At 38.3% G+C, this 14,822-nt stretch overlaps 1 protein-coding gene and 1 pseudogene across 1 annotated transcript; both read left to right on the forward strand.

Annotated features, from left to right (window-relative positions):
- The first annotated feature begins 2,921 nt into the window (after nucleotides 1-2,921).
- LOC116129544 (uncharacterized mitochondrial protein AtMg00810-like) lies at nucleotides 2,922-3,859 on the forward strand. The gene is made up of 3 exons (XM_031415263.1): nucleotides 2,922-3,384; nucleotides 3,603-3,661; nucleotides 3,830-3,859. The coding sequence occupies exons 1-3, from the start codon at nucleotides 2,922-2,924 to the stop codon at nucleotides 3,857-3,859; spliced, it is 552 nt and encodes a 183-aa protein (XP_031271123.1).
- Nucleotides 3,860-5,939: 2,080 nt separating this feature from the next.
- Nucleotides 5,940-14,099, forward strand: LOC116129545 (annotated as a pseudogene).
- The last annotated feature ends 723 nt before the right edge of the window (nucleotides 14,100-14,822 follow it).

Here is a 14,822-nt window from a genome sequence, read left to right on the forward strand (position 1 = left end):
ATCCACAACTTCCTTCAAGCCATCAGAACTGCCATCTCACTATCACATAAAAGAGCAATTGCCTACTTGCCCACTTGTTGTTGATTTAACATCTTCACAGTTCTCCAAACCACCAATTTTAGTTTACTTTCCACATCAGCCACCAACACAAATAATCAGCTACATTCAACCATAACCACAACCACCAACATTCACCCAATGACAACCAAATCTAAAGCTGTTGCTTCTATGACCACAACTACTTTAACTATTTCCAAACCTATCTATCATGAACCTAATTTAGTCTCTAAAGCTGTTGCAAATGTTGAATGGAAGAGTGCAATGCAAGACAAATTCAATGCCCTCATAAAGAATGGTACTTGGACTCTTGTTCCAAAGGAAGCTGATATGAATGTGGTGGGTAACAAATGGGTTTTTAGAATAAAATTTCATGTTGATGGAACTCTCCAAAAATATAAGGCCAGGCTAGTTGCAAAGGGTTTTCAACAAACCCCGTTTGTTAAGCCTTGTACAATCAGAATTATTTTCACCCAAGGTGTCTGTAACGCCCCACTTGAGGTACGTAGTAAATTCTGTTGTATGTTTGAATGTTTTTTGCTTTGTTCTTATTTGAGCTTGTATGTCATTATTTTCAGTTGGTTGGCCCTTAGTTGGTTTGGTTGAGTGTTTGCCATGATTTTGGTTGAGTTTTGGCGAAGTGTGAATTTCGGTCTTCGCCGCGGCGATGTTGGCTTTGTACTTGCGGTGTCGGCTCTATAATTTTTCACTGGGGCGACGGAATTTTCTTTATTGCGGCAACGGGAAGGTAGAAAAGTTTCTTGAGGTTTCTAGAGAACTCTCCATAAGGGTCAAATGACCTTTCTACCCTTAATTAGCAGGAAAAGTGGGGAGTAAAATGTAAGAGAATTTTATGGAGACTATGTTAGAGTAGGGGTGAGATTGTAATGATTTAAAGGACAAGGATAAAATTTCCAAGGAAAAGCAAAGGCAATATGGGAATGAATGAAGATAATTTGAGCTAAAAAAGGGTTAAGCTTAGTAAACCCTTCATTCTTCATCTTCCACCGCCTCTTTCATTCTCCATTTCCTCTCAACTTTTCCTTCAAGCTTTCAAGGATTTTTGAGGGTTTTTAGTTGGATCTTGGTAGAGAATCAATCTAAGGCATCCTAAGGTAAGGATTCTTGCTTTAGATGTGAAGTTTTGCATATATTTGTACATTGAAGGCTTATGGTTTTATTGTGTAAAGTTGTAGAGAAGAGACAAGCATTTTAAAGGAAGGGAAAGTGCAAGTGTGATCTCTCCATTGCAAGGTAAGTAAATCCATCCCAAGTTGAAATTTGATAAAACTTTTGAGTAGAGATTAAGTAGAGATTTACTTATGCATGTGTATGATATATTGAGAAATTGGGTTGAGATGAGTATTTGTTGTATGGTTGTTGAATACACTTTATTGATGAGAAGTGTTAATATGTGATGAATATGCAGTGATTAGAGGATGTAGTTTGAAATGAAGTTGGAGGAGATTGAGTATTTTCTTTGGGAGTGTTCTTTTATGACTAGAATTATAGTTATGTGAGGGAGTTTCCTCCCATTTTGGATGGTTCAAGAGAGGGATGGAACCATAGATAAAGTAGAGTTTATGTATGCACACTAGTTGTTTGATGAAATGCCTAAGAGAATCATGAGTAGTAAACCTTAATTCTTGCAACATTGCATGTTGGTATTTCATGAGAGCATTAGTGGAGAAGATTAATTGTGCATTGAGAAGTGGCTTGAAAAAGAGTAGAGAACTATGTGTATGAACTACTCTAACAATAGAGAGAATGAGAAAATATGAAAAACAGGTTGGTGCTTTGTGATCTCCACCCGATAGTGATGAAAATGGGTTGGTGCTTTGTGATCTCCACCCAATAGTTACGAAAAGCGGGTTGGTGCTTTGTGATCTCCACCCGAAAGTCATGAAGAGTGGGTTAGTGCTATGTGAACTCCACCTGGCCGTGCCTCTGGTAAGATGAGGCCGTGACATATAACAGAAGTTAAGTAACGAAAGCTGTGTGAAAGAGAAAATAAATGAAATGAGAAAAAGTGTAAGGAAAGAATTAAGAAAAAGAATTACGGGGACAGTCAAGTAGAGGATTTACTTACTGAGCATTATTTTGTGCTCATCCCATTGTTTTCTTTGTGGTTGCAGGATCTAGGTGAGAACGCGGTCGGATGGGCGTCGACACGCGAGGAGAAATGGTTACACTGTCCATCATGTTTTTGATAACTTTTGTACATAATCCAAACTTTGTATAAAGAATGTATATGTTTAATAAAAGGAAAATTTGGGCCCAACTCTTTTACTATCTTATATGTAATTTCATTATGTATATTTTTTGAGTACTTGATTAGAAGGCAGATATTACACTGTCACCTATGGATGGGATATACAGCAAATAGATGTTAATAATGCCTTCTTGAATGACACTTTAAGTGAAACAGTTTATCTGAGGCAACATAAAGGATTTGAAAGTTTTGAATATCCTTCTCATGTTTGTAAACTCAATAAGGCACTCTATGGACTCAAGCAAGCACCACGAGCTTGGTTTGATAAACTCAAGCAAGCATTACTTGATAAAGGATTATGTAATTCAGTTTCGGATTCAAGTCTCTTTATTCTAAAAGATTCTTATCAAGTGCTTTATGTACTCATCTATGTAGATGACATATTACTCCCTGGTTCAAGCAATTCTGCTATACTTCAGTTGGTTCAAGACCTAAACAACCAATTTGCCTTGAAAACTTTGGGGTCTGTCATATATTTTCTTGGTTTAGAAGCCACCCAAACTGATGAAGGTATTCATCTAAAGTAGACAAAGTACATATCAGATTCCTTATTAAAACCAAATTACAGGATGCACATTCTTGTCATACCCCTATGACTGCTGGCGCTAAACTCTTTAACTCAAATAGTGAGTTGTTTCAAGATCCTAGCCTTTATCGAAGCACCATTGGGGCTCTCCAATATTTGACATTAACAAGGCCAGACATCAGCTTTACTATAAACAAATTGAGCCAATTTCTTCAAGCTCCAACTGAGCATCAGTGGCAAGCATGTAAGTGGGTGTTACGATACATCAAAGGGACTCAATTTCATGTTCTCCTCTTCAAGCCAGTAGCCTCTTTATGTGTTGAAAGCTATGCTGATGCTGATTGGGGTAGTAATCTGGATGATAGGAGATCCACAAGTGGTTATTGCATCTATCCAGGTCCCAACTTAATTCAGTGGAGTTTTAGAAAACAAAAGGTGGTTGCCCTTTCATTGACAGAGGCTGAATGTAGAATATTAGCTCAAACAGCCACTAAATTGGTCTGGCTGGAAAGTTTGTTATCTGAATTGGGTATGGAATTAAGCTCTTCTCCTATTATTTGGTGCGATAATATTAGTGCTAGAGCATTAACAGCTAATCTAGTTTTTCATGCGTGCACCAAACATATTGAGATTGACACACACTACATAACGGATCAGGTGTGATGTAGATCACTATTAAAATGAAGATTTAGTTTGCTATATTTAGGTATTCAAGTGCATTTAGTTGGCTGTGTTATTCATATGCAGATTTAGTTTCAGTTGGCTGTGTTCAGTTGTTATGCAGGGGAGTGTTATATAGAGTAGTGGTATGCAGAGTGATGCAATTCACTATTCAGATGCAGATTCAATTTCAGTTGGCTGTGTTCAGTTGTCATGCAAAGGAGTGTTATACAGAGTAGTGTTATGCAAAGTGATGTGGTTCACTATTCAAATGTTGATTCAATTTCAATTGACTGAGTTCTGTTGTTATGCAGAGGAGCGTTATGCAGAGTAGTGTTATGTAGAGTGATGTAGTTCACTATTCAGATGAAGATTCAATTTCAGTTGGCTGAGTTCAATTGTTGTGCAAAGGAGTTCTATACAGAGTAGTGTTATGCAGAGTGAGGCAGTTCACTATTCAGATGCAGATCAGTTTTAGTTTGCTGAATTCAGTTGTTTGGTTTAGCTTGCAGTTCAAATTCAGTTGGTTCAGTTGGTTTAGGAGTGAAGCTCATAATCGTAATTTAGTTATTTGCTTTAGTATTGCAATTGCAGTTCAGTTTTAGTTGTCTTTCCATTGATTTAGCTAGTACTGAATTCCAGCTCAGATCAAGTTATATTTCATTAATACAGCTTGGTTTACTCAGCTAAGTCTTCAACAATCTTGATAAAAGCTTAGTTGATTCAATGTTTTGATTCAATATAGACAAGTTGGCTTAGAGTAGTCCAGTCTATAAGAGCATATTGGCCACAGATATAAGGAAGAACTTTGTAGCTAAACAACTGCAGTTTAGTTTAAGGGGAGTGTTGGTAAGAGGCTGAAAAGAGCAATAATCAAAGATTGAGGGACCAATCGGAATTTCTCCTATTTCTCTCACAAAGAACGATGTCGTTTTTGTGTACTCAATAATTGTGTCTTCCAGCTCTTAGCTCACTCAGTCTCTCCAGCTCTGTATATAAATTTCCAATCGTGTAAACTCATTCAGTTAAGTTCAATAATAAAAATTCTCTCCAAAGTATTCTAGAATTTCGTCTTTTCTTTCAATTCCTTTTCACCCTTTTGTTCTTCAGTATTTTATGTTAATTATTGCACATTCACTGTCATTGTTGACACATTCGTGTTATGCACACATTCTACGAGATTCTAACAGTGTCAATCAAATATCTCTGGTTGATGTAAATACTTGCATCAACATCAAATATGGACAAAAAATGTTGAACAGAAGAAAATAGGCGAAATACAAAGCCCACTTTAATTTCATAAACATTTTCTCATTGATTCTATTAATTCGATAACAATCATAAACAAGGTATTACATTAGATATTTCGAACCTCTAATATTTCTGCAAGTTGCAAAGCACTCATCCCGTAACTTTAGTTAAATCGAAAAGAGACTGCCATACATGAGATTTTTATGTGAAGGCACTCAATATATGTATAAAAACTTTTTTTCTCTCATCAAACCGATTCTCCTATTATCAAGGGGATAAATAATTTATAAATAATTGCCAACATAGAAAAATTTTATTAGCTTCGTGCATTGTATGATCTCTATCTAAAATGAATAATATTAAAAGATATAAAAGTTTGTATAATACAAAATAAGTGGATGATTACATATGTATAAAAACAGTGTATTATTATTGAATAAGTAAAAAGAAATAATATAAGAATAATTTCTTAATCAATTTATTTTTAATTAAAGTCATTTAATTATTTTAATATTAATTTATACAAGAAACTTTATATTACTATTTAAAATTTTATATTTTATACATAACATTACTAGTTTAAAAGTTACCTTAAAAACTAATTTTCAAGTTACTGCAACATGTAAATAGAGGCAAGATAACCCCAAGGGTTTGGCATGGGGTCAAAGAGGTTTGCTTCTTTCTCTTGAGTTCTTGGATTCTTATTACAATAACATTCTGGTTTATCTAGTCTTTTGAGCTTATAAAGTATTCAATAGACTTCAAAGATTAGGTAAGATACGTACAAACTAACCCTACACTCCATTAAAAAAAAAAAAAATAGAGACAAGATCAGGAAAAAATGTAACACGTCATATGGAGCAATCTCTATTATTCGAAGATGTTCCATTGCCCCCAGAGGCTCGAAGTCCATCTAAATTCATTCGAAAGAACATTCCCTATTGCATGAAATATTCTGAGTTCAACACCACCACGTACACCTGAAGCATCTATTATGTCTTAACGAGCTAGGACTTAATGATACTTTTGCATGCATAAAAACCAAAAATACTTCAACATAACCATTCGCCAATTCCTGAACCATCTACTAATTTTTTCACCAATAAATACCACTCTCTGTAATCATCTTCTTCACAACAATCTCTAGTTCTATTCTCTCTACCCAGCTAATCATGGGGTTACTCTTCTTTGCTCTCTTTTAGTCTTGGCTTTCTTCTTCTATTTCATTGCAGTTTCGCTCAGATAGAACAGGTTGTAAATTCACAGCAACGGCAACAGCAGCAACGCTTCCAGACTCAATGCCAAATCCAAAACCTCAATGCTCTTGAGCCCAAGAGGAGGATTGAATCTGAGGCTGGTGTTACCGAGTTCTGGGACCAGAATGAGGAACAACTACAATGCGCTAATGTCGCTGTGTTTCGCCACACTATCCAGAGCAGAGGACTCTTAGTCCCTTCATACAACAATGCTCCTGAGCTAGTCTACGTTGTTCAAGGCAAATTCAATGCTTATTTTTTCTAACATTAAGATGTGATATACATCTGTAATTACATTTTGATATTATCCTAACATATGANTGTTGATGCTCCGTTTAAGCACCAACGAATTCTCACGTGTATGACGTTGGTTGGCTGTTCAACACACGTGAAAAAGGAATATATAAAAGCGAAATAAATGTAAAGGGAGTTTTTTAAGTGGTTCGGATGCTAAGGTAGCAAATCCTACATCCACTGATTTGTATTGATATTAGTGGGTGTCAGGTCGCGGTCGCGAGTTGACTTACATAAGACGAGAAAGTCAAAAATGATTACAGGAGAGAGATCTCTTTTGTCGTATGAAAAATGGCCGAATCCCCTTAATGAAGGGGTGGTCTTCTTTTTATATCAGACTAAAGTGTATAATCATCACTAAATCCATGGTTTGGTGTGATTGTCAGGATGTAATCCGGCTTTACGTCCCATTTCCCTTTTCCCAAGCTGACATCGCACGACTTGTTGCAGAGAAAGGGACGCGTGTGGGCTCCATATCACTTGGCAGGCCTGACGTGTGCGACCTGCTCTGACGGGAGCAGGTCACCCTTCACGTGACTTTCCCACGTCAGCCCTTCATTTTCCTGGGCATAACAAACAACAACAGCAACAACGCTTCCAAACTCAATGCCAAATCCAGAACCTCAATGCCCTTGAGCCCCGGAGGAGGGTTCAATCAGAGGCTGGTGTCACCGAGTTCTGGGACCAGAATGAAGAACAACTACAATGCGCTAATGTTGCTGTGCGTCGCCACACTATCCAGAACAGAGGCCTCTTAGTGCCTTCATACAACAATGCTTCTCAGCTTGTCTACGTTGTTCAAGGCAAATTGATAACTGGTTTTTATATTTCTGTAATATGTGTTTACATGTTAATATGTTACTAACATATTGAAATATATATTTGTTACGGTCAATTCAGGTAGGGGTATCCATGGAGCTGTATTCCCGGGTTGTCCTGAGACATTCCAAGATGAATCACAGTCATAGTCCCGGTCAAGGTTCTTAAGATCAGAAAGGAGTCAAACAGGAGAGCAACACCAAAAGGTCAGGCATATCCGGGAGGGTGATGTCATTGCATTGCCTGCAGGAGTAGCTCACTGGATTTATAACAATGGCCACTCTCGGCTTGTTTTGGTCTCACTCGTCGACGTTGGCAATTCCGAGAACCAGCTCGACCAGCAATTGAGGGTACAAATTAATTCTACTTTAGCATTATCAGAATTTTGTTCATGGATAATTTATTCTTTCATTTCGATGTGTTTGCAGAAATTCTTCCTGGGAGGAAGCCCACAACAAGAAATTTAAGGTGGTGGTCAGAGCAGGAGACAAAGCCAAAGCAGCAGAAGAGGCCAGCAAGGACAGCAAAGCAACAATATCTTAAGCGCCTTCGACGAGGAGATCCTCGCACAATCTTTCAACATAGACACTCAGCTAGCCAGGAAACTCCAAAGAGAGAAGAGGTAGAGGGGCATTATTGTCAGATTTCAGGAGGATCTTGAGGCACTAACACCACACAGACAAGAACAAGAACTAGAATTCGAAGAAAGAGAGCGAAGACAGAGAAACGATAATAGGTTAGAGGAAACCTTCTGCACAATGACACTGAAGCACAACATCAATGACCCATCACGTGCTGACGTCTATAACCCACATGGTGGACGCATCACCAGCATCAATGCCTTCAACCTTCCCATCCTAAGATACCTCCAGCTTAGCGCAGAGAAAGGCGTGCTTTCCAGGGTAAGAAGATAATTTAAGTCATATAGCATATCACAGTGCGCGTGTCCAAATTATTTTGAAATTGAATTTGCTAACTTTTACTTGCAGCTTTCAGAATGCTATCTTGGCACCTCACTGGAACTTGAATGCCTACAGCGTAGTCTATGTCATAAGGGGCAATGGCAGGAAGCAAATCGTCTCGGAGAACGGAGAGTCGGTATTCGACGAGGAAATTCGTGAGGGTCAGCTGGTGGTTGTTCCACAGAACTACGCAGTGTTGAAGAAAGCAAGCAGCGACGAATTCGAGTGGGTATCATTCAAGACCAATGGACAGGCAAAGACCAGCCAGCAGGCGGGACGTGGCTCAGTGTTTAGAGGGATGCCATTGGATGTGTTGTAAACTAAGCCTAATCTGTCAAAACTAAACACCAATACTCAGATCAAATCAAACAGCAAAAGAATCAAGCAATACACAACGATATATCGTGGTTCGCTTGTTCAATATAGAACAAGTTACATCCATGTTGAGCTCCAAAATATGGAGCTCGCTGCACTATGATTAATCACTTCGAATGATACAGATTACAATCGAACCCCACTCTCTGCCAACAACACAATCAATCACTCACCCCTCTCCCCTTTATACCCGCAAACCTGTACAACCACTAGAGTGCTTACTACCCTTGAAGTAACTCCCAGCCCTCAATCAAGACTCTATACAGATTCACACAAAGAAGAACCAATTGAGTGACAAACCCTAACCCCAAGTTTCTATCGTGTTTTATAGAGAAAATAAACGAAAACAGACTATAGCAAAATTGAGAAAAACAGCCTCTTTTATATCATTGACCACTGAGTGAACTGAAGCCATCAGATCTTGCTTCATCGAAGGGTTGAGATCAACTTGAGTTTAATGAGCAAAATGGTAGCGTTTTACTTGGCTTTAAACGACGTCGCAGACTTCACCATTTAATAATCTCCACCTTGAAGTCTGTGGTTGTTTCTCTAGCAATATCTTCTTCTGTGCAACAAGCATTATCCATATTCCTTTTCGGCTCTAATTGGTTATTCCACATGCAATAAGTTCAAGCAGTGCTTGAACTTTGCAAGTGTTACAACCTTGGTTCCCATGTCAGCAGGATTATTTTCAGTTGGGATCTTCATCAGGTTCACCTCTCTTTTTGAGATCATATCCCTTACAAAATGGTACCTCACATCTACGTGTTTGGTCCTCTCATGGTATACAGGATTCTTTCCCAAGTGAATAGCACTCTGACTGTCTGAATAGATAGTCACTGTTCCATCCAGCAGCTTGGCCTCTTTCAGGAATCCTTGAAGCTATATGGCTTCTTTGAATGCATCAGTTACAACCCCATATTCCGCTTCAGTTGTGGACAGTGCTACCAATGGCTGTAATTGAGACTTCTAACTAATACAATTACCTCTCAGGGTAAAATGATAGGCTATTGTGGACTTCCGTGAGTCTCTATCACCTGCAAAATCAGAGTCTACATACCCAACCAGATCAAGTGAGGAGTTTTTTTTACAGAAATTTAAACCAACATGCACAATATTTCTAATGTATCTAAGAAGCCATTTTAAAGCACTCAAGTGTTCACATCCAGGGTTTGACATGAACCTACTTAGTAGTGGTATTGAATAGGATAAGTCAGGTCTTGTACTAATGATGACATACATGACAGAGCCTATTGCATTTGCATAGGGTATGGATTCCATCTTTAACCTTTCAGATTCAGTTTTTGGGCTTTGAGCCTTACTAAGGATGAAGTGACTAGCTAGAGGCATTGTAGCACATTTAGAGTCATTCATTCCAAATTTTAGCACTAGTTTCTGCAGGTAGGGCATTTGATAGAGTTTTAAACTACAATTTTTTCTATTTCTCTCTATTACCATTCCTAATATCTTCTTTGTACAGCCTAAATCCTTCATGTCAAATTCAGCATGCAATTTTCCCTTCAACTCATCAATATGGGCCTTGGATTTACTGTTTAATAGCATGTCATCAACGTATAGTAATAGATATACAAGATTTGTATCCACATATGCAAAGTAAAAACAAATATCATGATCACTTCTAGTGAAGCCTATACCTACTATGAAAGAGTCAAACCTCTTGTACCACTACCTAGTTGACTGTTTAAGACCATACAAAGATTTATGCAGCAAACATACATGGTTAGGAAAGTGTTTATCCCTAAACCCCATGGGTTGACTCATATAAATATGTTCTTCTAATTCCCCATGCAAAAATGCAGTTTTTACATCTAACTGCTCTAACTCTAGATCATGATGTGCTACTATAGATAACATCAGCCTTATAGTTTTGAATTTAAGAACAGGAGAAAAAATTTCAGTAAAATCGATACCTGCCCTTTGTGTGTAGCCTTTGGCCACCAACCTGGCCTTATATCTTGGTGGGCCAGTCTTGTTAATGCCATTCTTCAGCTTATATAGCCACTTGCATTCCATTAGCTTTTTTCCTTTGGGTTTTGGAACCAAAGTCCAGGTTTTGTTCTGCCTTAGAGAATCCATCTCCTTATTCATGGCAGTGAGCCATTTCTTGCTGTCTTTTGAGTTTATGGCATCTTCATAAGAATCAGGTTCTGTCCTCTGAACCTCTACACCAGCAAGCAGTGCTGTGTAGATAAGATCAGCATAGTTGAACCTTACAGGTGGTCTTATCTCCCTCTTTGCTCTGTCTCTAGCTAGTTGGTATTGGGCCAAGTCCTCTTGTTGGACCTCCTTTGTATTTTCCTCATTTTCACCTTCACCATCAGGATCAGTGTCAATGGGTGGGAGCTCAAGTTCAGGTTCTGGTCCATCAGTGGTAGTTCCAGGTTCCTGTTGGTTGATTGACTCCACCTCAAATTAAGTACTCTCGGTTTGCTGTGAGTTCTCCACTTGGTGGCTTGAGGTACCTGCATTAGTGTTAGTAACCCTATAAGGAAACACACACTCGTTAAATACTACATCTCTACTGATGATGACCTTAATCCCTAGAGCCTCTCTCTCCCACAGCCTATATCCCTTGGTCCCTTCTTGATACCCTAAGAACACACATCTAAGGGACCTAGGTTCTAATTCCCATCTGTGGTGTGTGCATAAGCTGCACATCCGAACATTCTTAGGTGATTAAGTGATGGTTTTCTTCCTAACCATCTTTCTTTAGGGCATATAAAGCCTGTTGCACTGGAAGGTGTCCTATTTACTAAATAGGCAGCAATGGTTAAAGCCTCCCCCCAAAAAGACTTAGGTAGCCAACTGTGAATAAAAGACACCTGACCTTCTCTAACAGTGTCCTATTCATCCTCTCGGCAACTCCATTTTGCTGGGGAGTTCTCCCAACTATCCTATGTCTTAAAATTCCTTAGTCTCTGCAGTATGTATAAAACTCAGTATTATAGAACTCCAAACCATAATCAGTTCTGAGGGCTTTCACTGGGCTTTCACTTTTTTCCTACACTTGGTTTTCTACTAAAGTTTTCCAACCTTTGAACTTACTTAGGGCCTCATCCTTGGATCTAAGGAGGTATACCCACATCTTCCTACTGTAATCATCTACTATAGCTAGAAAATAACTATTGCCCCCATGTGTTTTGACTCTCTCAGGACCCCATAGGTCAACATGTAAGTATTCTAGACAATTCACAGACAGGTGAGTTCTTTTTGGGAAACTCAGCCTGTGCTGTTTACCCATGACACATGTTTCACAGAAACCCAGGTCTGACACATTGTTGTTTCCAAAATAACCCTGCTGTTTAAGGGGGTTCATACCAGTTTGGCCTTATGGCCTATCCTTAGGTGCCACTTTTCTGCAATTGAAATTTTCGTAGATATGAAAGCAGAATTAACAGTCATTTTATAGTACTGACCACATAGAATATACAAACCATGCCTCTTAACACCTTCAAGTGGAATTTGATAATTCTTGTAAACAGAAATGCAGCCATTTTTAGCCCTATAGCTACAGCCAGCTTCATCTAGTGTGCCTAGTGAGATCAGGTCACGCTTAAGCTCTGGTATATATCTTACTCTGGTTAACATTATGAGTTTGCCACTGTTAAGCCTAATAGTGATATTACCAACACCTTAGACCCTACAGGAGTGGTTATTGCCCATAAACACAGTTTCAGGTTCACCATTTATCAGATTTTGAAACCAGGTTTTGTTAGGACTCATATGGAATGAACACCCTAAATCTAACACCCATTCATTTGCAATTTCAGAATTAGATACAGTGAGGGCTTCAGTAATTTCAATGCTATTACTAGAGGATGCTATGTTGCTTTTAGTACTAAACTATTTTTGCTTCTTAATCCACTCATAACAGTTCTTTTTAATGTATCCAGGCTTGTTGCAGTGGAAACGTTTGCTTGTCTCTGATTTAGGTTTATTGTTATAGGCTTTCCCTTTCTTCCTATTCCTTGAACCTAAATTCTGTTGGATAGTTTTTCCACTATCTTTGCCTAAGTATCCAGTTTCTTGTCTGCCTTTTACAAAAAGATTATTCCCATTTCTTTTTTGTATTTTCAACTCAAGTTCTCTGGATTTTAACCTAGCTATTATCAGATCAACACTAGGGACAGTTCCAGTGTATTGCAATGCATTTTTTACCACTAAGTATTCATCAGGTAACGATTTTAATAAAATCATTGCAAGACTCGAATCCCCTAATTCCTGATTAGTTCCTTTTAGTACTAGTGTCATTTTTAGAAATTCATCTAAGTTTTCTTCTAATAACTTAGAGACATCCGTTTTGTAAGAAAACATAGCACCTTTCAAGAATGCTAAATTAGGAGCAGACTGTAATGCATATAAAGTTTCGAGTTTACCCCAAAGCTCGATCGGTGTGTCCAGACCATCCACTTTTCGCAGAACATTATCTGATAAGTTCATAATGATCAGATTGTATGCTTCTTCGTCTATCTCTGCTTTCTTTTTCACATTTTCTTTGGACCACTTGGTTGCATCCTTCTCCAGTGCTATTCCCACCTTATTGTGAGATAGAAGAGCCTTCATCTTCCTCTTCCAAGTATTGAAATCCATCTTCCCATCGTACTAGGATATCTCTACACGTGTGGTAGTGCTCATCATTTTGTTCAGCAACAAACCCTAAGATTCTGTTCCTTGATCTTGGCTGACTTTCTTTGATTTGACCTTTTGAGAGAAAAAAAACCTCTGATGTTCAAGAATTAAACCAAAGACTGAAGATTCAGGACCCTAGAGGTCAAGAACTTCCCTAAATAAAAAACCTCCAATTTTGACAAAAAACCCTAATTTCGCGACTCTGCCAATTTGGATCAATTTCAAGAATATCTAAACCCAAGAGTGTTGGCTCTGATACCACTATTGTAAACTAAGCCTAATATGTCAAAACTAAACACCAATACTCAGATCAAATCAAACAGCAAAAGAATCAAGCAACACACAATGATATATCGTGGTTCGCTTGTTCAATATAGAACTAGTTACATCCACGTTGAGCTCTAGAATATGGAGCTCCTTGCACTATGATTAATCACTTTGAATGATACAGATTACAATCGAACCCCACTCTCTGCCAACAACACAATCAATCACTCACCCCTCTCCCCTTTATACCTGCAAACCTGTACAACCACTAGAGTGCTTACTACCCTTGAAGGAACTCCCAGCTCTCAATCAAGATTCTATACAGATTCACACAAAGAAGAACCAATTGAGTGACAAACCCTAACCCAGGTTTCTATCGTGTTTTATAGAGAAAATAAACGAAAACAGACTATAGCAAAACTGAGAAAAATAACCTCTTTTATATCGTTGACCACTGAGTGAACTGAAGCCATCAGATCTTGCTTCATTGAAGGGCTGAGATCAACTTGAGTTTAATGAGCAAAACAGCAGCGTTTTACTTGGCTTTAAACGACGTCGCAGACTTCACCATTTAACAGGATGTTATCGCGAACTCGTTTGATATTTCTAGGGAAGATGCCTGGAGGTTGAAGGAGAACAGGTGTGAGACGACAATTTTTGGTCTTGGGTCAAGGTCAGAGAGAGAGAGAGAGAGAGAGAGAGAGAGATAAGTCCTGGTAGTGGTGGGCATGCATGAAGACCTAGACCGCAGGAGAGTGTTAATTTCTAAGTTTTATGGTCGAGTTTTATTGAAAAAAAAAAGGTTCTCCTTAACAATCAAAATAAATGTTTTCATCTTTGATTTATCTCTTGGCTTGCTATACCATTAAGTTCTAATTTTTTTTTTTTTTGGGGGGTGAAATGAAGACATAGTTAGATACCATCAATTAACATGGATGATCTGAATTCTGAAGTAGTTTAAAAAAAAAATGATAAGAATTTTCATATTTTTTAACAAAAATTGTTTCTTAATTTTTGTCTTTTACTTTGGCCTGTTACCATCCAAAAAAGAAAAAGAGAAATGCTAATTTTACACAGCCTTCTACTCACTTCCTCTTACTCACTTACCTGGCAGATCACATGGCAGAAGACTTATCATTCCCACTCACTCAGCAGTCACATTTCTCCCCTTCAAATTTAAAAAGAAAAAAAGTGTATTTTAAGCCCTAAACTGAAATTTGGAGGGAACCCAAACAGAGAGTAAACACCCTGTTTTTCGCAAGTTTCAGAAGCGGAAAATCCCCTATTGTTCTTGTTGCTTGGGTCTCTCTTGGTTTGCTAGAATAGATAGGGCATCACCGCTCTTTGCTAGGATAGGAGAAGGACACACATTAAAGCCGGGAACAAATTCTTAAAGGCTGTACCTCTTCGTCCGATCGGCCATTACCAGTAGC

This window comes from Pistacia vera, unplaced genomic scaffold, assembly GCF_008641045.1.
Source record: "Pistacia vera cultivar Batoury unplaced genomic scaffold, PisVer_v2 Contig212, whole genome shotgun sequence".
In the NCBI taxonomy this organism is placed as follows: domain Eukaryota; kingdom Viridiplantae; phylum Streptophyta; class Magnoliopsida; order Sapindales; family Anacardiaceae; genus Pistacia; species Pistacia vera.

Coding starts and splice junctions, on each gene's coding strand:
- LOC116129544 (XM_031415263.1), top strand. CDS start 2,922: ATGACTGCTGGCGCTAAACTCTTTAACTCAAATAGTGAGTTGTTTCAA. Junction 3,385..3,602: donor AAGTTTGTTATCTGAATTGG/GTATGGAATTAA, acceptor ATTCATATGCAG/ATTTAGTTTCAGTTGGCTGT. Junction 3,662..3,829: donor GAGTGTTATATAGAGTAGTG/GTATGCAGAGTG, acceptor GTTGTTATGCAG/AGGAGCGTTATGCAGAGTAG.